The sequence below is a fragment of the Anomaloglossus baeobatrachus genome, chromosome 2 (assembly GCF_048569485.1).
Source record: "Anomaloglossus baeobatrachus isolate aAnoBae1 chromosome 2, aAnoBae1.hap1, whole genome shotgun sequence".
NCBI classification, from domain to species: Eukaryota; Metazoa; Chordata; class Amphibia; order Anura; family Aromobatidae; genus Anomaloglossus; species Anomaloglossus baeobatrachus.
Genome location: NC_134354.1, coordinates 391088635 through 391113462, shown reverse-complemented (window position 1 = coordinate 391113462; position 24828 = coordinate 391088635). Strand labels below are relative to the sequence as shown.

Here is a 24828-nt window from a genome sequence, read left to right as displayed (position 1 = left end):
GATATAGAAGGCGTAAACGTAGTGAAAAACTGTCAAACTCATTTGCTAACTTTGTTTAGCAGACCCATTTTATACATACGAAAAAGCATTCAGATGGCAAATTTCTCAACATGGCACCAAAAATGGAAAAGCCCTTAATTTGTGACTGGCTAAATGTACTAAACTAAATGACTGTCCTTGGCTCCTGTACAACCAAGCTTTTGAAACGTAAGCCAAGCACAATGAGGAACTAAACCTTCATCTGCACCACTCAGATTTCCATTGCTACTATTAGAATGGGCATCTCCTTAATCTCTTACCAACATTTGACATACTGGGTACGTCCTGCCTCAAGTCGCTAGCTGCTGCGGGCAGCAAGTTCCTCACATGTTAGCTGATTTGAACAGCTGAGTTGTGTAGCTATCAGGCACGAGTGGATCCACTCTCTACTCGTGCCTATTAAACCCTTGCACCACGCTGTCAAAATGTGACAGCGCGGTGTACATCGCAGCCACGGTAAGCACTCACTCAGCCGGCTCCATCAGAAGTCACGTGACGTGATGTGATGTGATGACTCCTGTAGCTATCATGAGTCACTTCCTCTTACAGCCGGCAGAGCGCCGTCTCTACGAGGAGAGCAGCTTTTCTGCAGATAAGAGCAATGCAGCTGTGATTTACAGAAATGAACCAAAGATCAGACTGCTAATCCTTATAGTCCCCTAGGGGGACTGGTAAAATAAAAAAAGTTTTAAAAAAATAAAAAAAAAAAATAAGTTCAAATCACCCCCCATTTGCCTTATTGAAAATTAAAGGGTTAAAAAATACACATTTTATATCGCCGCGTTCAGAAACTCCCGATCAAAATATAAAATAAATTAATACGATCGGTAAGCGGCAAACCAGCAAAAAAAATTCAAAACACCAAAATACGTTTTTGGATGCCTGCAAATTTTGCACAAAACGCAATAACAGGCGATCAAAACAGAGCATCTGTTCAAAAACAGTACCATTAAAAAAGTCAGCTCAAGACACAAAAAATAAGCTGTCACTGAGCCATAAATCCCAAAAAATGAGAACACTAAGTTTTTTGGAAAATGGCGCAAAGAAGGGAATTTTGTTTACTTACCGCAAATTCCTTTTCTTCTAGCTCCAATTGGGAGACCCAGACAATTGGGTGTATAGCTACTGCCTCCGGAGGCCGCACAAAGTACTACACTTAAAAGTGTAAGGCCCCTCCCCTTCTGGCTATACACCCCCCCCGTGGGAGCACGGGTCCTTCAGTTTTAGTGCAAAAGCAAGAAGGAGGAAAGCCAATAACTGTTTCAAAAACAAATTCAATCCGATAAACAATATCGGAGAACGTAAGTTATTAACATGAACAACATGTGCACCCGAAAAACAAATACCCTCAGAAAAACAGGGCGGGTGCTGGGTCTCCCAATTGGAGCTAGAAGAAAAGGAATTTACGGTAAGTAAACAAAATTCCCTTCTTCTTTTTCGCTCCTAATTGGGAGACCCAGACAATTGGGACGTCCAAAAGCAGTCCCTGGGTGGGTAAAATAATACCTCGCGATCGGGCTGTCAGGCAGCCCTTCCTTACAGGTGGGCCACCGCCGCCTGCAGGACTTGTCTACCTAGGCTGGCATCCGCCGAAGCGTAGGTATGCACCTGATAATGCTTGGTGAAAGTGTGCAGACTCGACCAGGTAGCCGCCTGGCACACCTGCTGAGCCGTAGCCTGATGCCGTAATGCCCAGGACGCACCCACGTCTCTGGTAGAATGGGCCTTCAGTCCAGAAGGAGTCGGAAGCCCAGCAGAACGGTAGGCGTGTAGAATTGGTTCCTTGATCCACCGCGCAAGGGTGGATTTGGAAGCTTGCGACCCTTTATGCTGACCAGCGACCAGGATAAAGAGTGCATCCGAACGGCGCAGAGACGCCGTGCGGGAAATGTAGATCCTGAGTGCTCTCACCAGGTCCAACAGATGTAAACCCTTTTCAAATTGGTGAACTGGATGCGGACACAAGATGGTAAAGTGATATCCTGATTGAGATGAAAGGAAGATACCACCTTGGGAAGAAACTCTGGAATTGGACGCAGTACCACCTCGTCCTGGTGAAACACCAGGAAGGGCGATTTGCAAGATAACGCCGCCAGCTCTGACACTCTCCGAAGAGACGTGACCGCCACCAGAAAAGCCACTTTCTGTGAAAGCCGAGAAAAGGAAATCTCCTTCATAGGCTCGAAAGGTGGCTTCTGGAGAGCAATCAGAACCTTGTTCAGATCCCAGGGTTCCAATGGCCGCTTGTAAGGGGGAATGATATGACAAACCCCTTGCAGGAACGTGCGTACCTTAGGAAGTCGCGCCAGGCGCTTCTGAAAGAATACGGATAGCGCAGAAACTTGTCCTTTAAGGGAGCTAAGCGACAAACCTTTTTCCAACCCAGACTGCAGGAAGGAAAGAAAAATAGGCAATGCAAATGGCCAGGGAGAAACTCCCTGAGCAGAGCACCAAGATAAGAATATCTTCCACGTTCTGTGGTAGATCTTGGCGGAGGATGGTTTCCTAGCCTGTCTCATGGTGGCAACAACATCATGAGATAAACCTGAGGTCCCTAGGACCCAGGACTCAATGGCCACACAGTCAGGTTCAGGGCCGCAGAATTCAGATGGAAAAACGGCCCTTGAGACAGCAAGTCTGGACGGCCTGGTAGCGCCCACGGTTGTCCTACCGTGAGATGCCACAGATCCGGGTACCATGACCTCCTTGGCCAGTCTGGAGCGACGAGAATGGCGCAACGGCAGTCGGACCTGATTTTGCGGATCACTCTGGGCAATAATGCCAGAGGTGGGAACACATAAGGTAGTCGGAACTGCGACCAATCCTGAACTAAGGCGTCTGCCGCCAGAGCTCGGTGATCGTGAGACCGTGCCATGAAAACCGGGACCTTGTTGTTGTGCCGTGACGCCATCAGGTCGACGTCCGGCATCCCCCAGCGGCGACAGATCTCCTGAAACACGTCTGGGTGAAGGGACCATTCCCCTGCGTCCATGCCCTGGCGACTGAGAAAGTCTGCTTCCCAGTTTTCCACGCCTGGGATGTGAACTGCGGATATGGTGGATGCTGTGTTTTCCACCCACGTCAGAATCCGCCGGACTTCTTGAAAGGCTTGTCGACTGCGTGTTCCCCCTTGGTGGTTGATGTACGCCACCGCTGTGGAATTGTCCGACTGAATCCGGATCTGCTTGCCCTCCAGCCACTGTTGGAAGGCTCGCAGAGCAAGATAGACTGCTCTGATTTCCAGAACATTGATCTGAAGGGTGGACTCTCTCTGAGTCCACGTACCCTGAGCCCTGTGGTGAAGAAACACTGCTCCCCACCCTGATAGGCTCGCATCTGTCGTGACCACCGCCCAGGATGGGGGTAGGAACGACTTTCCTTTTGACAATGAGGTGGGAAGAAGCCACCATCGGAGAGAGTCCTTGGTTGCCTGAGAGAGGGAGACATCCCTCTCGAGTGACGTCGACTTCCCGTCCCATTGGCGGAGAATGTCCCATTGTAGAGGGCGCAGATGAAACTGCGCGAAAGGGACTGCTTCCATTGCTGCCACCATCTTCCCTAGGAAATGCATGAGGCGCCTCAATGAGTGGGACTGGTTCTGCAGGAGAGATTGCACCCCTGTCTGCAGAGAGCACTGCTTGTCCAGTGGAAGCTTCACTATCGCTGAGAGAGTATGAAACTCCATGCCAAGATATGTTAGTGATTGGGTCGGGGTTAGATTTGACTTTGAAAAGTTGATAATCCACCCGAAACTCTGGAGAGTCTTCAGTGCCACGTTCAGACTGTGTTGGCATGCCTCTTGAGAGGGTGCCTTTATAAGTAGATCGTCCAAATACGGGATCACGGAGTGACCCTGCGAGTGCAGGACAGCTACTACTGCTGCCATGACCTTGGTGAAGACCCGAGGGGCTGTTGCCAGCCCGAAAGGTAACGCTACGAACTGCAGGTGTTCGCTTTCTAGAACGAAGCGTAGAAAACGCTGATGCTCTGGCGCAATCGGCACGTGAAGATAAGCATCCTTGATGTCTATTGATGCTAAGAAATCTCCTTGAGACATTGAGGCTATGACGGAGCGGAGAGATTCCATCCGGAACCTCCTGGTTTTTACGTGTTTGTTGAGCAATTTTAGATCCAGGACGGGCCGAAAGGACCCGTCCTTCTTTGGCACCACAAACAGATTGGAGTAAAAACCGTGACCTTGTTCCTGAAGAGGAACGGAAGTCACCACTCCTTCCGCCTTTAGAGCGGCCACCGCCTGCAGCAGAGCATCGGCTCGGTCGGGCGGTGGGGAAGTTCTGAAGAAACGAGTTGGAGGACGAGAGCTGAACTCTATCCTGTACCCGTGAGACAGAATGTCCCTCACCCAACGGTCTTTGACCTGTGACAGCCAAATGCCGCCAAAGCGGGAGAGCCTGCCACCGACCGAGGATGCGGAGAGAGGAGGCTGAGAGTCATGAGGAAGCCGTCTTGGTAACGGTTCTTCCTGCTGTCCTTTTTGGGCGTGACTGCGTCCGCCAAGAATCTGAACCTCTCTGATCCTTTTGAGTCCTTTTGGACGAGGAGAATTGGGACCTGCCTGAGCCTCGAAAGGACCGAAAACCAGACTGACCCCTCCTTTGTTGGGGCTTGTTTTGTCTGTGTTGAGGTAAGGATGAGTCCTTACCCTTGGAGTGTTTAATGATTTCATCCAAACGCTCCCCAAACAATCGGTCACGAGAAAAGGGCAAACTGGTTAAGCACTTCTTGGAAGCAGAATCTGCTTTCCATTCTCTCAACCACAGGGCCCTGCGCAAAACCACGGAGTTGGCTGACGCCACCGCCGTACGGCTCGTAGAGTCCAGGACAGCATTAATCGCGTAAGACGCGAATGCAGACATTTGAGAGGTCAATGGTGCCACCTGCGGGGCAGATGTACGTGTGACCGAGTCGACTTGTATAAGCCCAGCTGAAATAGCTTGGAGTGCCCATACAGCTGCGAAAGCTGGCGCCAACGACGCTCCAATAGCTTCATAGATGGATTTCAGCCAGAGCTCCATCTGCCTGTCAGTGGCATCTTTAAGTGCCGCTCCATCTTCTACTGCAACTAAGGATCTAGCTGCAAGCCTGGAGATTGGAGGGTCCACCTTGGGACACTGGGTCCAACCCTTGACCACGTCAGGGGGAAAAGGATAGCGTGTATCTTTAAGCCGTTTAGAAAACCGCTTCTCAGGATAAGCGTGGTGTTTCTGGATTGCATCTCTAAAGTCAGCGTGGTCCAGAAAAGTGCTTAATTTACGCTTGGGGTATCTGAAATGGAATTTCTCCTGCTGTGAAGCTGCCTCCTCCTCAGTAGGAGCTGGCGGAGAAGAAGGGAATTTTGTTTACTTACCGTAAATTCCTTTTCTTCTAGCTCCAATTGGGAGACCCAGACAGTGGGTGTATAGCTACTGCCCTCTGGAGGCCGCACAAAGAACTACACTTAAAAGTGTAAGGCCCCTCCCCTTCTGGCTATACACCCTCCCGTAGGAGTACAGATTCCTCAGTTTTAGTACCAAAGCAAGAAGGAGGAAAGCCAATAACAGTTTCAAAAACAAATTCAATCCGATAACATGATCGGAGAACTTAAGAAACAACATGAACAACATGTGCACCCGAAAAACGAAACCCTAAGAACAAATAGGGCGGGTGCTGGGTCTCCCAATTGGAGCTAGAAGAAAAGGAATTTACGGTAAGTAAACAAAATTCCCTTCTTTTTCGCTCCTAATTGGGAGACCCAGACAGTGGGACGTCCAAAAGCAGTCCCTGGGTGGGTAAAAAGATACCACATGAACGGGCTGTCAGACAGCCTCTTCCTACAGGTGGGCCACCGCCGCCTGAAGGACCTGTCTACCTAGGCTGGCATCTGCCGAAGCGTAGGTATGCACTTGATAGTGTTTGGTAAACGTGTGCAGACTCGACCAGGTAGCCGCCTGGCACACTTGCTGAGCCGTAGCCTGATGCCGCAATGCCCAGGACGCACCCACGGCTCTGGTAGAATGGGCCTTCAGTCCAGATGGAATCGGAAGCCCAGCAGAACGGTATGTGTGAAGAATTGGTTCCTTGATCCACCGCGCCAGGGTGGATTTGGAAGCTTGCGATCCCTTATGCTGACCAGCGACTAGGACAAAGAGCGCATCAGAACGGCGTAGAGCCGCCGTGCGAGAAATGTAAATCCTGAGTGCTCTCACCAGGTCCAACAGATGTAAACCCTTTTCAAATTGGTGAACTGGATGCGGACACAAAGATGGTAAAGTGATATCCTGATTGAGATGAAAGGAAGAAACCACCTTGGGAGAAAACTCTGGAATTGGACGCAGTACTACCTTGTCTTGGTGAAACACCAGGAAGGGAGATTTGCAAGATAACGCCGCTAGCTCGGACACTCTTCGAAGAGACGTGACCGCCACAAGAAAAACTACCTTTTGTGAAAGCCGAGAAAGGGGAACCTCTTTCAAAGGCTCGAAAGGCGGCTTCTGGAGAGCAATGAGAACCTTGTTCAGATCCCAGGGTTCCAATGGCCGTCTGTAAGGAGGAACAATATGACAAACTCCTTGGAGAAACGTGCGTACTTTAGAAAGCTGTGCCAAGCGCTTCTGAAAGAATACGGATAGCGCGGAGACTTGACCCTTAAGAGAGCTAAGCGACAAACCTTTTTCCAACCCAGACTGCAGGAAGGAAAGAAAAGTTGGCAATGCAAATGGCCAGGGAGAAACCCCTTGAGCCACGCACCACGCTAAGAATATCTTCCACGTTCTGTGATAGATCTTAGCTGAGGATGGTTTTCTAGCCTGTCTCATTGTGGCAACAACTTCATGAGATAAACCTGAGGCCGCTAGGATCCAGGACTCAATGGCCACACAGTCAGGTTCAGGGCCGCAGAATTCAGATGGAAAAACGGCCCTTGAGACAGCAAATCTGGACGGTCTGGTAGTGTCCACGGTTGGCCTACCGTGAGATGCCACAGATCCGGGTACCACGACCTTCTTGGCCAATCTGGAGCGACGAGTATGGCTCGATGGCAGTCGGACCTGATTTTCCGGAGAACTCTGGGTAACAATGCTAGAGGTGGGAACACATAGGGGAGTCGGAATTGCGACCAATCCTGAACCAAGGCGTCTGCCGCCAGCGCTCGGTGATCGTGAGACCGTGCCATGAAAACTGGGACCTTGTTGTTGTGTCGTGACGCCATCAGATCGACGTCCGGCGTCCCCCAGCGGCAACAGATCTGCTGAAACACGTCCGGGTGAAGGGACCATTCTCCTGCGTCCATGCCCTGGCGACTGAGAAAGTCTGCTTCCCAGTTTTCCACGCCTGGGATGTGAACTGCGGATATGGTGGACGCTCTGCTTTCCACCCACGTCAAAATCCGATGGACTTCTTGAAAAGCTTGGCGACTGCGTGTTCCCCCTTGGTGGTTGATGTACGCCACCGCCGTGGAGTTGTCCGACTGAATCCGAATCTGCTTGCCTTCCAGCCATTGTTGGAAGGCTCGCAGGGCAAGATAGATTGCTCTGATTTCCAGAACATTGATCTGCAGGGTGGACTCTTCCAGAGTCCACATCCCCTGAGCCCTGTGGTGGAGATACACCGCTCCCCACCCTGATAGGCTCGCATCCGTCGTGACCACTGCCCAGGACGGGGGAAGGAATGACTTTCCCTGTGACAATGAGGTGGGGAGAAGCCACCAACGCAGAGAGTCCTTGGCAGTCTGAGAGAGGGAGACAGTCCTGTCGAGGGACGTCGATTTCCCGTCCCATTGGCGTAGAATGTCCCATTGTAGAGGGCGCAGATGAAACTGCGCGAACGGGACTGCCTCCATTGCTGCTACCATCTTTCCTAGGAAATGCATGAGGCGCCTCAGTGAGTGCGACTGGCTCTGAAGGAGAGATTGCACTCCAGTCCGTAGCGAGCACTGCTTGTCCAGTGGAAGCTTCACTATCGCTGAGAGAGTATGAAACTCCATGCCAAGATAAGTCAGAGATTGGGTCGGGGTTAGATGAGACTTTGGAAAGTTGATAATCCACCCGAAACTCTGGAGAGTGTCTAGTGCCACCTTCAGACTGTGTTGGCATGCCTCTTGAGAGGGTGCCTTTATAAGCAGGTCGTCTAGATACGGGATGACAGAGTGACCCTGCGAGTGCAGAACAGCTACTACTGCTGCCATGACCTTGGTGAAGACCCGGGGGGCTGTTGCCAGACCGAAAGGTAACGCTACGAACTGCAGGTGTTCGTCGTGTATGACGAAGCGTAGGAAACGCTGATGCTCTGGTGCGATCGGCACGTGGAGATACGCATCTTTGATATCTATTGATGCTAGAAAATCTCCTTGAGACATTGAGGCTATGACGGAGCGTAGGGATTCCATCCGGAACCTCCTGACTTTTACGTGTCTGTTGAGCAACTTTAGATCTAGGACGGGCCGATACGATCCGTCCTTTTTTGGGACCACAAACAGATTGGAGTAAAAACCGTGACCTTGTTCCTGAAGAGGGACGGAGGTCACCACTCCTTCCGCTTTTAGAGCGGCCACCGCCTGCAACAGAGCATCGGCTCGGTCTGGTGGGGGAGAAGTTCTGAAGAAACGAGTTGGCGGACGAGAACTGAACTCTATCCTGTACCCGTGAGACAGAATATCCCTCACCCAACGGTCTTTGACGTGTGACAGCCAGATGTCGCCAAAGTGGGAAAGCCTCCCACCGACCGCGGGTGTGGGAATCGGAGACCTCAAGTCAGGAGGACGCCGTCTTGGCAACGGTTCCTCCGGCTGCCCTTTTTGGGCGTGACTGAGACCTCCAAGAATCTGAGCGTCTCTGGTCCTTTTGAGTCTTTTTTGACGAGGTGAATTGGGACCTGCCCGGTCCTCGAAAGGACCGATAACCAGACTGACCCTTCCTCTGTTGAGGTCTGTTTTGTCTGTGTTGCGGTAAGGATGAGTCCTTACCCTTGGAGTGTTTGATGATTTCATCCAAACGCTCTCCAAACAATCGGTCACGAGAAAAAGGCAAATTGGTTAAGCACTTCTTGGAATGAGAATCTGCTTTCCAATGTCTCAACCACAGGGCCCTACGCAAAACAACGGAGTTGGCTGACGCCACTGCCGTGCGGCTTGTAGCGTCAAGAACAGCATTAATCGCGTACGACGCGAATGCCGCCATTTGCGAGGTCAATGGTGCTACCTGCGGGGCAAATGCACGTGTGACGGAGTCAACTCGCGCAAGCCCGGCTGAGATAGCTTGGAGTGCCCATACGGCTGCAAAAGAAGGCGCCAATGACGCTCCAATCGCTTCATAGATGGATTTTAGCCAGAGCTCCATCTGCCTGTCAGTGGCATCTTTAAGTGCCGCTCCATCTTCAACTGCAACCAAGGATCTAGCTGCAAGCCTGGAAATTGGAGGATCCACTTTTGGACACTGGGTCCAACCCTTGACCACCTCAGGGGGAAAAGGATAGCGTGTATCTTTAAGCCGTTTAGGAAAACGCCTTTCAGGATAAGCGTGGGGTTTCTGGATTGCGTCTCTAAAGTCAGCGTGGTCCAGAAAAGTGCTTAAAGTACGCTTAGGGTATCTGAAATGGATTCTCTCGTGTTGCGAAGCTGACTCCTCCACAAGAGGAGCTGGTGGGGAAATATTTAACATCTTATTGATGTTAAATATAAGATCATTAACTATGGCGTCACCATCTGGTGTATCTAGATTGAGAGCGGTCCCAGGATCAGAATCCTGATCAGTTACGTCCGCCTCATCACCCATAGATTCATCTCGCTGGGATCCTGACCATTGAGATGAATGTGAAGGCCCGTCATAGCGAGCCCGCTTAGGCTGCCCGGGGCCATCGTCCGAGTCAGAGTCTTCACCCTGAGGTGTATATGCCCGTCCCGGAGCTTGGAGCTGAGGGGGACCAGGGGGCAATGATTGCACAGTGTCCGTGGCCTGAAGTACAGGCCTAGCTCGCAATGTGTCAAGAATTTGTGACATAGTGAGAGACATTCTGTCAGCAAAAGCTGCAAACTCAGTTCCTGTCACCTGGACAGCATTCACAGGTGGTACACCCTGGGTCACGTCCAGCAGAGGTCCCGACTGTGCAAGCGCCGCAGGAGCCGAGCACTGCACACAATGGGGGTCCGTGGAGCCTGCCGGTAGAAAAGTCCCACATGCGGTGCAGGAAGCATATAATGTCTGTGCTTTGGCACCCTTGCGTTTTGCGGACGACATGCTGCTGGCTCTCTGCAATGTGAGAGAGTCTATAGCCAAAGGGTGACCAGCGCTATGCAATACAAAGTATTTGTAGCAACAAAATACTAAGAATAGTACTGGCACAAGAGGGGGTGAGCCCTGAGGGCTGCTTACCGCCCGCTGAATAGCGGGTAAGAGGCTGCAGAATTCCTTGTCTGGGTCTCCCCGGCTCCCCTCTGCAGCTCAGCGTGTCAGCAGGAATGGCTGCCGGCGTCTGTGGAGAGGGGCGGTCCGTGGGAGTTCCCAAACAAAAGTGCGGGAAACAGTGTCCCCTCTGTGCCGATTGGGAGGGCTGGAGTATGTAAAAACGACTCCAGCCCTCAGCGCTGATGCACTGGCCAGCGTCCCGCCCCTCTCCTGACTGGCAGGTCTGGGGGCGGGAACGAACGGAAGCAGGCCGCAAAAGCCGGGGACTCGAGTTATCAGCGCGGCCGCCGTAAAAGCGCGGGCCGCGCTGAAGTCCCCGGCGCACCACAAGTGCCAGCCGCGCCGCAGTCCCAGCGGCCGGCATGACCGATTCCTAAACGTGGCCAGCGTCCCGCCCCTCTCCTGACTGGCAGGTCCGGGGGCGGGAACGAACGGAAGCAGGCCGCAAAAGCCGGGGACTCGAGTTATCAGCGCGGCCGCCGTAAAAGCGCGGGCCGCGCTGAAGTCCCCGGCGCACCACAAGTGCCAGCCGCGCCGCAGTCCCAGCGGCCGGCGCGACCGATTCCTGGAAGTGTGCCTGCTTCAGCTAAGCTGAATGAGGCCCTGGCACAAGCGCCGTAGCGCAGATGTCCCCCGGCGCACTACAACACCCAGCATGCTGCGGTGTGAGCGCCAAATGCACGGGGACACAGAGTACCTTGAGGAAGCAGGGCCATGTCCCTGATGTACTCCGCTCCATCCAGCATCTTCTCCAGGGGCTGTAGATGGAGCCCGGTCTCAGTGCCTGGAGACCAGTAAATCCCACTTCACCCAGAGCCCTGTAAAAAGGGATGGGGAAGGAATCAGCATGTGGGCTCCTGCCGCCGTACCCGCAATGGGTACCTCAACCTTACAAACACCTCCGACATACAGTGGGGTGAGAAGGGAGCATGCTGGGAGCCCTGTTTATGGGCCCTCTTTTCTTCCATCCGACATAGTCAGCAGCTGCTGCTGACTAAAAACAATGGAGCTATGCGTGCGTGTCTGACCTCCTTGCGCACAAAGCTAAAACTGAGGAATCTGTACTCCTACGGGAGGGTGTATAGCCAGAAGGGGAGGGGCCTTACACTTTTAAGTGTAGTTCTTTGTGCGGCCTCCAGAGGGCAGTAGCTATACACCCACTGTCTGGGTCTCCCAATTAGGAGCGAAAAAGAAATATCTAACATCCTATTGATGGACGCTATAAGATCATTCACTATGGCGTCACCATCCGGTGTATCCAGATTGAGAGCGGACCCAGGATCAGAATCTTGATCAGTTACATCCGCCTCATCACCCATAGATTCGTCCCGCTGGGATCCTGACCAGTGAGACGAAGTTGAGGGCCCCTCATAACGAGCCCGCTTAGGTTGTCTGGGACTGTTGTCCGAGTCAGAATCGTCACCCTGGGGTGCATGTGACACCCCCGGAGCTTGGAAGTGTGCCAGCTGAGGGGGACTAGGGAGCAATGATGCCACAGTGTCCATGGTCTGAGTTACTGGTCTAGACTGCAATGTTTCAAGAATCTTTGACATGGTCATAGACAATCTGTCAGCAAAAGCTGCAAACTCCGTTCCTGTCACCTGGACAGCATTCACAGGTGGTACACCCTGGGTCACGTCCAGCAGAGGCCCCGGCTGTGCAAGTTGCACAGGGGCAGAGCACTGCACACAATGGGGGTCAGTGGAACCTGCCGGTAGAGCAGCCGCACATGCGGTACAGGCAGCATATAATGTCTGTGCCTTGGCACCCTTGCGTTTAGCGGACGACATGCTGTTGCCTCCTTGTAATCTAGGAGGGTATATAGCCGAGAATCACCAGCGACCGTACAGTACAAAGTATTTGCAAACACAAAATACTCAGTATACAAACGGCACAAGTGGGGGTGAGCCCTTGAGGGCTGCTTACCGCCCGCTGAACAGCGGGTATGAGGCCGTAGAATCCCGTGTCTGGGTCTCCCCGTCTCCCCTCTGCAGCTCAGCGTGCAGGCAGGAATGGCTGCCGGCGTTCTGTGAAGAGGGGCGGACCGTGGGCGTGCCACAAACAAAGAGCGGGAAACTGCGTCCTACTGTGCCTGGTGTGAGGGCTGGAGTATGTAAAAAAGACTCCAGCCCTCAGCGCTGATGCTCTGTACAGCGTCCCGCCCTCCTCCTGACTGGCAGGTGCGGAGGCGGGAACGAACGAACTAGGCCGCAAAAGCCGGGGACTGTAGTAATAAGCGCGGCCGTGATATATGCACGGCCAGCGCGGAAGTCCCCGGCGCACCACAAGTCCCAGCCGCGTCGCAGTCCCAGCGGCCGGCGCGACCGTTCTCCCCGAGTCTACCCACTCAGCTAAGCTGAAGTGAGGAAATGGCACAAGCGCAGCAGCGCTGATGTCCCCGGCGCACTAACACACCCAGCAATGCTGCGGTGTGCGCGCGTATGCACGGGGACACAGAGTACCTTGACGGAGCAGGGCCATGTCCCTGACGATACTCAGCTCCAAATCCAGCGGCTTCTCCAGGGGCTGCGGATGGAGCACGGTCTCTGTGCCTGGAGACCGGTAAAATCCCACTTCGCCCAGAGCCCTAATGGGGATGGGGAAGGAATCAGCATGTGGGCTCCAGCCTCCGTACCCGCAATGGGTACCTCAACCTTAACAAGCACCACCGACAGAAAGTGGGGTGAGAAGGGAGCATGCTGGGGACCCTTGTATGGGTCCTCTTTTCTTCCATCCGACATAGTCAGCAGCTGCTGCTGACTAAACAGTGGAGCTATGCGTGCGTGTCTGACCTCCTTCGCACAAAGCAAAAAACTGAAGGACCCGTGCTCCCACGGGGGGGTGTATAGCCAGAAGGGGAGGGGCCTTACACTTTTAAGTGTAGTACTTTGTGCGGCCTCCGGAGGCAGTAGCTATACACCCAATTGTCTGGGTCTCCCAATTAGGAGCGAAAAAGAAAGGTGCGCCACTTTTTTTTTTTTGAACATCAATTTTTTTTAATCCCTTAGATAACAGTAAACCTATACATGTCTGGTGTTTTCAAACTCGTACCGACCTGAGGCATCACACCAACACATCAGTTTTACCATATAGTGAACACTGTGAATAAAATATCCCAAAAACAATCGTGCAGTTGCACTTTTTTCGCATTTGGAATTTTTTTGCCGTCTTCCAGTACACTTGTATGGTACAACTTATGGTTTCATTTAAAAGTAGAACTCGTCCTGCACAAAATAAGCCCTTTTATGGCAAAAATAAAAAAAGTTATGGCTCTCGGAAGATGGGGAGCAAAAAAAAAAAAAACAAAAATGGAAAGTCGCTCGGGGGTGAAGGGGTTCAATTCCTATCTTGCAAAACTATCCTCATGTATAGAAAATATAAATAACTTACATGAAACTGCATCCTCGATCTGTGTGACGTTGGCAAAATGAGCAGTGTTTGGGATTCCCAAACACCTCATGCCATGTGCGTGCCTCCATTCCTGAAAAGTATTGAGAGGATATTAGTCAAAGGCTAGTCATGGATAAGGAGTATACAGCAGCTTGTGAAGCAGATAGCATTAGTGTATTACTTGTAAGTGGTTTTCCAGGATTACAAAATCATGCTTAGCTCATAGGCTCTGTCTGATATTGCAGCTCAGCTTTACTGAGATGACAGGGGCTCAGCTGTAATACCACAAAAAACACACGTGGACGGCTGTGGAGCGGTTTTAGAAAGAAAGCTGTCAAAGTTTTCTAAGCCTTGGACAGGGGTGTGAATACATCTGCAAACCGAATATGTGGGCATATCAGAAAACTCACAATTTATGCCCTACACAGAAATACTATAAACAAAAAAATATAGGAGTAAAAAGATTCTTACCGCAAAGTGGCGTTGGAAAGCTTTGGGTCCTCGGTAGGTGTAATTTCCACAAATCTCACAGTTGTAGTTTATGTTCAGTCCGTGCAGCTTATATAACCAGTATGGAATAGGCTACAGAAGAAAAGTTGAAGAATAACAGATACAAAACCAGCACTGGGATCACCGAGTGGACACATGGCGTCCTGTATGTCATCTAGTGACCCATATGTAACAAAGTTATTCCTGATGCTGAAATACAGTGGAACCTTGGATTAAGAGTAACTTGGTTTGAGAGAATTTTGTAAGACAAGCAAAGTATTTTTAAAAATGTGTAACTTGGTTTAAAAGCAATGAATTGTAATAAGAGCAAATACTCACTGCGTACACTTCCGGTTCCGTCCTTTCACCACACTCTGACCGCTCTGGAGGTAACTTTCTGTACATATGTACTGTATACAGTATACCATTGTACAGTACAGTATATACTATATAGCATGTCTATCAATTTACATTTGTGGACTGTACTTTCTGCTAACCAGTACAGCACATCGCTTGCACTGTAATCTAATTGCCTGTGCAGTATTCTTACCCCAGATTTGGCTTAGTTCTGCCCATATTTTGGGGAGAAGAGATTTGGGGTGTGTTTTTTTTGTGTACTTTACTAGAATAAAGAGTCTCATATTTATACACCATGTTTTTGCCCCATACTGTACCTCCCGCACACCAACAATTCTAACAATTCCATTATAAGCGAACGTTTAATTAGTATTTAATATGTTTAATTTGTTTTATGTTTTTTACTGTACTGTATTAGTTACTATACAAGTAAAATATATCTTTGTACCGTGTTAGCCAGTAGAGATAAAAAAAATTGTTTAAAAGAACAGAGAGTCCTCAGTGGTTGATACCTTTTAATGGCTAACTGAAAAGATGGTAATAATTGCAAGCTTTCGAGACTACTCAGGTCTCTTCATCAGGCATGGTATAACACAAAATCTGAAGAGTCACATATTTATACACAACAGGACTTAGAATAGTGCAGTAAAAAAAAAACAAAAAAAAAAAAAACAAGTTATATGAAACAGAACTATCACTATGGCAGGGGGCAAACTGTTGTGGGGCCATAAATACTGCTGCAGTTCAGTGTGAAAGTTTTATTGTCCTTTGATCAGGGTCTGGTCCAGGCTGTGACACGCTCGGATGGTCAGAGGAGCACATCTTTTAACTGATGTAAAAAGACATGAATCCATGAGACACATTCATTCCTTCTCTGAATGTGTCAAAGGTCATCATAAGTTTGTACTCCCATAGTCTCCTATCTCTCTGGGACTTGAAATTTCCTTTCAATACCAGCAATTTCATGTCCATGATGCTGTGGTCTGAGTTACAAAAATGTTTGGCCACAGGTAGATCCATCCTTTTTTCTCTAATTGTGTGGCGGTGAGAATTCATCCTTGTCCTGAGCTGTTGTCCGGTCTCCCCTACATACAGACCCCCAGTTGGACATTTGGTACATATAATTAAGTACACCACATTGGTTGTAGTGCAGCTGAAGGTACCTGGGATCTTGTAGTCCTGATGTGATCTGGGAATCTTTATCTTGTCCGTTGTCAATATTAATGGACAGGTCTTACATTTTTTCTGGTTGCAGGGAAATGTTCCTGTTGGTGTTGGAGAGGACAGGGAGCTTCTGACAATGATGCTTCTTAGATTTGGGGGCTGTCTCCTCATTGTCAGAAGCTCCCTGTCCTCTCCAACACAGCCCCCAAATCTAAGAAGCATCATTGTCAGAAGCTCCCTGTCCTCTCCAACACCAACAGGAACATTTCCCTGCAACCAGAAAAAATGTAAGACCTGTCCATTAATATTGACAACGGACAAGATAAAGATTCCCAGATCACATCAGGACTACAAGATCCCAGGTACCTTCAGCTGCACTACAACCAATGTGGTGTACTTAATTATATGTACCAAATGTCCAACTGGGGGTCTGTATGTAGGGGAGACCAGACAACAGCTCAGGACAAGGATGAATTCTCACCGCCACACAATTAGAGAAAAAAGGATGGATCTACCTGTGGCCAAACATTTTTGTAACTCAGACCACAGCATCATGGACATGAAATTGCTGGTATTGAAAGGAAATTTCAAGTCCCAGAGAGATAGGAGACTATGGGAGTACAAACTTATGATGACCTTTGACACATTCAGAGAAGGAATGAATGTGTCTCATGGATTCATGTCTTTTTACATCAGTTAAAAGATGTGCTCCTCTGACCATCCGAGCGTGTCACAGCCCGGACCAGACCCTGATCAAAGGACAATAAAACTTTCACACTGAACTGCAGCAGTATTTATGGCCCCACAACAGTTTGCCCCCCTGCCATAGTGATAGTTCTGTTTCATATAACTTGTTTTTTTTTTTTTTTTTTTTTTTACTGCACTATTCTAAGTCCTGTTGTGTATAAGGCTGGGGCCACACGGGCACTACTGCGATCCCCTTGCATGAGACTCGGCTCGTGCTGGCAGTACAGCAGAGCCGAGTCTCATGCTTGTGTCCTTGCAACTGAGGTCCGTTCGTGCGAGCAGACCTCAGCTGCGGGGGGCGGGCCGGCACTCAGGAGGGGAGGGAGGGATTTCTCTCCCTCTCTCCTGCGTAGTCAGCTATAGCCATTCTCGCATTGCACTGGCAGTACACCGGTGTACTGCGAGTGCAGTGCGATTTTTCTCTCGCCCCATTCACTTGAATGGGTGCGAGAGAAAGAGTCTCGGATTACAATCGCAGCATGCTGCGATTGTTTTCTCAGTCCGATTAGGGCTGAGAAAATAATCGCCCATGTGTGCTGACACACAGGCTAGAATTGGTCCGAGGGGAATGCGATGTTTTATCGCACTCCACTCGCACCGATTTTCTCGCCGTGTGGCTTAGCCCTAAATATGTGACTCTTCAGATTTTGTGTTATACCATGCCTGATGAAGAGACCTGAGTAGTCTCGAAAGCTTGCAATTATTACCATCTTTTCAGTTAGCCATTAAAAGGTATCAACCACTGAGGACTTTCTGTTCTTTTAAACAATTTTTTTTAGTTACTATAATAATTTTATATGACTACAGTACGTTATTTTGTATTACTGTAATGTTTTATAAAAATACAGTAAATATTTTGGGTTGTGGAACGAATTGTCTGCGTTTCAATTATTTCCTATAGGAAAATTTGCTTTGTTATAAGAGTAACTTGGTTTAAGAGCACAATCCCCAAACGAATTATGCTCATAATCCAAAGTTCCACTGTAATTTGCTGCACATTATTACATGATGCTGAAATATTTATACTGACAAGCAGAAGGGCAACAATGTTTTTGAACTCTTGACTTTCAGGCTCCATATCTCACCATTCATTATAGACAATCATCTTGGCTATCTCATACATAAATTGGACTTGCAACTATTTAGCATTTAATTAGTTTTGCAGATTCTTGTTAGGTCACTGAATTGTTACGGTTTTGCTCCTGGTGTTAGAAAAAGATTTTTCTCACTACAAATTACAACCTGTTCTAAAGCGGCAAACAGCAGTGGAGGGCTCTCGTATGCTTTGGAATAGTAAAATCACAGACATCTATGCAAGCACTGTTTGGACACATACTACACAAGTCTGGACTGATGGTGAGAAAACAGGTGAAGAAGCCTTGACTTTAATATCGTCATAAGAAGTGTCGATTTGAGTTTGCAAAAAATTGAGAACGTGGACAGGATGCAATTGGAAATGGGTGATTTGGAGCGATAAAATGAAAGTCAGCAGACTAGACTCTAATGGGTATAAATGAGTCTGGAAGAGACAAGGGAAAAAGGCTGACTGATCGAGAAATTGAAGGAACTGTCCAGATCGGTGAAGAAAGCCTGATGATATGGGGTTGTTTCACAGCCAAAGGTGCTGGATACTTAAACAGGATCGATGGTGCTCTCAATGCTGAGCTATATGTGAGTATCCCAAAAGACTAGTTACTTCTTACACTTGAGTACTATGAATATGAAAAACGTAAGTGTTCCAGTAGGAGAACGAAGCATACGTTGACATTGGTGAAGAAACGGTTCAATGACAATGAAATAGAAGGCCTCCACAGTCCCCAGACCTCAACCCAATCTATCACTTGTGGGTAGAGTTGAAGAAAAAGCTGTACATACGCAAGTGAGTCGACCAATATGCACCAACACTGGGAACATGTAGAAGAGACCTGGGATCAAATTTTGGTTGGGAAATGCTTGATTCTGATTGAGAACATGGCCAGAAGGATTCAGCCAGTGTTGAAAACCAAAAGGTGAATTTACAAAATAACAAAATAATAAAAATGTAGATTTTTAGCGGCTAAACGGTAACAGTGCAGTGACATGATACGAATCTGTATCAATAACCATATGCTAAATACTTTCAAGTCAACTTTATGTATGAGATAGCCAAGATGATCGTCTATAAAATGATGCAGGTAAAATATATCTTTGTACTGTGTTAGCCAGTAGAGATAAAAAAAAAAATGTGACTCTTCAGATTTTGTGTTATACCATGCCTGATGAAGAGACCTGAGTAGTCTCGAAAGCTTGCAATTATTACCATCTTTTCAGTTAACCGTTAAAAAGGTATCAACCACTGAGGACTTCAGTTCTTTTAAACAATTTTTTATAAAATGATGGTAATCTCATGTTCGAATATGGAGTGCTTGGTGAGATATGGAGCCTGAAACTCAAAAATTCAAAACATTGTTACTCTTTTGCTCATAAGTGTATTTTTAGAGCTAATCTTACCTTGCCATCCCACCCAAGAGGAAGGTTTTTGGGGTTATAAATAATTTCATTTTCCTCATCATCGCTCTCACTCTCACTAATCTGTTCTTCCTCTTCTTCTTCCCGCTCTTCACCAGTCCGAGCTTGCTTGCGCTGTACATTTTCATGTGTTAAGTGTCTCTGCTCCTAAAAATTGAATTAGTATGTTGATTCTAGTACCAACAACAGCTTGAAAGAATAAATAGCAACATCAAGGTGTTACGGATGTGGCATAAAAACAAAAGCTGTAAAAACTTAATCTTTATATTAGGCAATATAAGGAGAGAACTTATCCAAATCTTGTTTTTTTTCCTTTTACAATTTACTGTTATTCATTTGACCAGTCTCTTGTTAATGTATCAAATATATCTCATTTGAAAATACACCATGATTGCAGAGAACAAGGATGGCCATTTTAAAGCGCACCAATCACCAGGATTTTCCTATACAACCTAAAGTCAGTGCTATACTGGCGCTATCAGACTGATTGTATACATACCTGTAGTCAGCTCGGATGTGTAGGTTTTCCAACACAAACAAGTAAAATTTGTAAAATGAGCAACTTTTTGAGTGGCAGCAGCTGCTGATCAGCGGGTAGCTTGGGTGAATATTCAAAGGGATTCCCGCCCCCCCTGCCTGTCCTCCCTGTTATTTATGCTAATTCTATTAAAAAATCGTTTTGCTAAATCACTAGAAGGACCTGTGCTGATATCATACCCATGTGACCAGAAGGGGTGGAGCCTCAACCAACATAGTTGATAATAGGAAGCAAAATTATTTTTCTGTTTGCTGAGGCCCCGCCTCTTCTGGTCACATGGGTATGACATCAGCACAGGTCCTTCTAAGTGATTAAGCAAAATGCTTCTATAATAGAATCAGCATAAATAACAGGGAAGATGGACAGGCAGGGGGTTGGAATCCCTATGAATATTCACCCAAGCTATCAGCTGATCAACAGCTGCTGCCACTCAAAAAGCTGTACATTTTATAAAACTTTACTTGCTTGTGTTTCAAAACCTACACATCTTAGCTGACGACTAAAAGTATGTATAGAATCAGCATGATAGCGGCAGTATAGCACTGGCTTTAGGTTATATAGGAAAATCCTAGTGATTGGTGCGCTTTAAAGAGTTACTCCCAAAAATCAATATGGTCTTATAATAATGTACAAATATTTATTGGTCTCTACATTGGGGTACATAGAAACCATGGGCGTTATTTGCGGTCACGAAAAGGCTGACACTAAGAATTAAATGAAAGTCAGACCCTGCCTTGCAGACTATACCAACCTGCAGATAGAGGAATAAACCAGCTTAAAGGGGTATTCCCATCTCAAAGATCCTATCCCAATATGTAGTAGGTGTAATAGTAATAATAGCAAATATCTCCAATTAGAAATGTAGTATAGTTCTCCTGATTCACTATATCGCTTACCTTATGTTCAGGGCAGTGCAGGAGATTAGTTATCCATGCTTATGACAACTAGCAACTAACTGTGACAATATGCGTGGTTGTAACCATGAATACCTAAGGTGCAATGCCCTGAACATGAGGTAAGCGACATAGTGAATCAGAAGAACTATACTACATTTCTAATTGGAGCAAAACAAGAAACTTATGGCACATTTTATGATCAGAGTGTGGCCATGCGATTGAATTAACCCCTTCACGACCGCGGGCCGTAAAATTACGTCCTATTTTAACGTGACTTAACGACCAGGGACGTAATTTTACGGCCTAAACTTCATTTGATTGCCGTGGCCATAGCAACGGCTTTCAAATGATGTCCCCTGCTGTTTCTTACAGCAGGGGACCTTTGCTTGACCCCAGGGGGGGTGGCATCGCCACCCCCCATAGGCGATCAATGTGATTGGCTGTTCAAATCGGAACCGCCAATCACATTGATCACGCTGTTTTCGGTAAAAAAAAATGCCAAAAATAGCGTGATCTTGTAAAATCCAGCTAGGACCGGAGCTGCAGCAGCTCCGATCATTGGCTGGAAGCAAGCAGACACCGTGGCCCCCCCCTGCAGCACTGATTGGAGCGATCGTGCAATGACGCGCAATCGCTCCAATCAGTGTGCAGTGGGCCGGTCTGATCTGCCGGTGGCCGCCCTCCCCAGGCCTGTGCTGGTCTGGGGACCCTCCCCCAACATGTCTGCAGCGTGCAGCACTGGCTGGTACTAGTGGTACCACGCCACTGCTGCTGCTGCCGCTGCTGTCACGTCACGTCGCAGGAGCGGTGAGTATTGTGCTCACCTTGCAGCCCCTGCGCGTGCCCCCCTGCGATCTGCCCCCCCCCCTGACATCCCGATCTGCCCCCCTGACATCCCGATCTGCCCCCCTGACATCCCGATCTGCCCCCCCCTGACATCCCGATCTGCCCCCCCCCCTGACATCCCGATCTGCCCCCCCGACATCCCGATCTGCCCCCCGCCATCTCTATTCTGTAGCTCCTCCGGTATCCCTCCTCCCCTGCTCTCTTGCAGCCCCTGCGCGCTCTTGTGATTTGCTCCTGCGCGCTCCCGTAATGGCCCCTGCCCGTGCCCCCCTGCGATCTGCCCCCCCGCCATCCCGATCTGCCCCCCCACATCCCGATCTGTCCCCCCACATCCCGATCTGTCCCCCCACATCCCGATCTGTCCTCCGACATCCCGATCTGCCCCCCCAGACATCCCGGTCTGCCCCCAGACATCCCGATCTGCCCCCAGCATTCCCGATCTGCCCCCAGCATTCCCGATCTGCCCCCAGCATTCCCGATCTGCCCCCAGCATTCCCGATCTGCCCCCAGCATTCCCGATCTGCCCCCAGCATTCCCGATCTGCCCCCAGCATTCCCGATCTGCCCCCAGCATTCCCGATCTGCCCCCCGACATCCCAGTCTGCCCCCAGACATCCCAGTCTGCCGGCCTCCCCCGTGATCTCTATTCTGCAGCTCCTCCGGTATCCCCCTCCTCTGCTCTCCCCCTCCCCCTCTGCTGTCCCCCTCTGCTGTCCCTCTCCCCCTCTGCTCTCCCCCTCCCCCTCTGCTGTCCCCCCGACGTCCTCTTACCTGTCTTCACCGGCTGATCACTTCTGCCTCCATCGCTGGGTCCTTCTTCCTGGGTCTTCTGCTGAGCTGTCCAACTTCCTGCCTGCTGGCTGCTGCAAAGCAGTTCCTCCTGCAAATCCTCTGGGTAATGTGAGTATAACTTTTTTTTTTTTTTCTTTTTTTCCTCTATCCCCTGTCAATTCTTACACCTCATGCGTCCGTGCGTACCTCCGAGCGCTGATCAGGGATGCAGATAACGTATCTGCATCCGTGGTCAGTTTTCGGCGGGACTTTTTTTCCCGTATTCCCGACGCTTTTTGTATTGCATCTGTCCGTGCGTCCCGCCGAGCGCTGATCAGGGATGCACATAACGGATCGGCATCCCTGCTCAATTTTTGGCGTGACAAAAAGCATCGGGGATACGGAAAAAAATGTCACGCCAAAAATTGAGCAGGGATGCCGATCCGTTATGTGCATCCCTGATCAGCGCTCGGCGGGACGCACGGACTGATGCAATACAAAAAGCGTCGGGGATACGGAAAAAAAAGTATCGCATCTGTCCGTGCGTCCCGCTGAGCGCGGATCAACATCCCTGCTCAATTTTTGGCGTGACTTTTTATTTTTTTCCCGCATCCCCAGCGCTTTTTGTATCTCATCCGACCGTGCCTCCTGCAGCGGCCGATCAGTGCACTGCGTCTGTGCGTTTGAAAAGTCAAATGGCGTTCCTTGTCTTCTGAGCCCCGCCATGCGCCCAAACAATTGATTTCCACCACATGTGAGGTATCTGCGTACTCGGGAAAAATTGCACCATACGTTTTATGGTGCATTTTTTCCTGATACCGTTGTAAAAAGAGAAAAAAAAAAACTACCTTGTTGCTGCAAAAATGTAAAAAAATTTTTTAAAAAAAAATAAATAATTTTCACGGTTCAACGTTATCAACTTTCATTGGAGCCCCTGGGGGTACAAGGGGCTCACTAAACATCTAGATAAATTCCTTGAGGGGTCTAGTTCCAAAATGGGGTAATTTGTGGGGGAGCTCCACTGTTTAGGCACCATGGGGGGGGGTCTAAAAACGTGACATGGCGTCCGCTAATGATTCCAATCAATTTTGCTGTCAAATGGTGCCCTTCTCTTCTGAGCCCCGCCATGCGCCCAACAATTACTTTCCACCACATATGAGGTATCTGCGTACTCAGGAGAAAATGGACAATACATTTTATGTTGCATTTTTTCCCGATACCCTTGTGAAAAAAAAAGCTACCTAGTTGAAGCAACAGTTTTGTGGTAAAAAAATGTTTTTTTCTTTTCACGGCTCAACGTTATAAACTTCTGTGAAGCCCCCAGGTGTTCAAAGTGCTCATCAAACATCTAGAAAAAATATTTGAGGGCTCTAATTTCCAAAATGGGGTCACTTGTGGGGGAGCTCCATTGTTTAGGCACCTCAGGGGGTCTTCAAACCTGACATGGCGTCCGCTAATGAGTGCAGCTAATTTTGCATTCAAATGGCGCTCCTTACCTTCCGAGCACTGCCGTGTGTCCAAACATTTGATTTCCACCACATATGAGGTATCTGCGTACTCAGGAGAAAATGGACAATACATTTTATGTTGCATTTTTTCCCGATACCCTTGTGAAAAAAAAAGCTACCTAGTTGAAGCAACAGTTTTGTGGTAAAAAATTTTTTTTTTCTTTTCACGGCTCAACGTTATAAACTTCTGTGAAGCCCCCAGGTGTTCAAAGTGCTCATCAAACATCTAGAAAAAATATTTGAGGGCTCTAGTTTCCAAAATGGGGTCACTTGTGGGGGAGCTCCATTGTTTAGGCACCTCAGGGGGTCTTCAAACCCGACATGGCGTCCGCTAATTAGTGCAGCTAATTTTGCGTTCAAAAATTCAAATGGCGCTCCTTGCCTTCCGAGCACTGCCGTGTGTCCAAACATTTGATTTCCACCACATATGAGGTATCTGCGTACTCAGGAGAAAATGGACAATACATTTTATGTTGCATTTTTTCCCGATACCCTTGTGAAAAAAAAGCTACCTAGTTGAAGCAACAGTTTTGTGGTAAAAAAATGTTTTTTTCTTTTCACGGCTCAACGTTATAAACTTCTGTGAAGCCCCCAGGTGTTCAAAGTGCTCATCAAACATCTAGAAAAAATATTTGAGGGCTCTAGTTTCCAAAATGGGGTCACTTGTGGGGGAGCTCCATTGTTTAGGCACCTCAGGGGGTCTTCAAACCCGACATGGCGTCCGCTAATGAGTGCAGCTAATTTTGCGTTCAAAAATTCAAATGGCGCTCCTTGCCTTTCGACCTCTGCCGTGCACCCAAACAATTGATTTTTACCCCATATGGGGTATCAGCGTACTCAGGAGAAAATGCATAATAAATTGTAGGGTGCACTTTCTCTTTTCTCCCTTGTAAAAATGAAAATTTTATGGCTAAAGTAACATTTTTGTGTTAAAAAGTAAAATTTTCATTTTTTCCTTCCACATTGCTTTGGTTCCTGTGACGCACCTAAAGGGTTAATTAACTTCTTGGATGTGGTTTTGAGCAGTATGAGGGGTGCAGTTTTTAGAATGGGGTCACTTTTGGGTATTTTCTGTCACCTCGGCCTCTCAAAGGCACTTCAAATGTGATGTGGTCCCTAAAAAAAATATTTTGTAAATTTTGTTGGAAAAATTAGAAATTGCTGATGAACTTTGACCCC

General features: G+C 48.5%; 1 protein-coding gene across 1 annotated transcript in view; it reads right to left on the bottom strand.

Moving 5' to 3' along the window:
* The window catches only part of SF3A3 (splicing factor 3a subunit 3), a 150493-nt gene that overhangs the window by 23041 nt on the left and 102624 nt on the right, over positions 1-24828 (bottom strand). Inside the window, exons 13-15 of the mRNA XM_075334102.1 lie at positions 19074-19238; positions 14298-14408; positions 13827-13917 (exon numbers count right to left, since the gene is read on the bottom strand). Of these exons, the coding sequence (XP_075190217.1) occupies positions 13827-13917; positions 14298-14408; positions 19074-19238 (367 nt within the window). The remainder of the gene's footprint in view (positions 1-13826; positions 13918-14297; positions 14409-19073; positions 19239-24828) is intronic.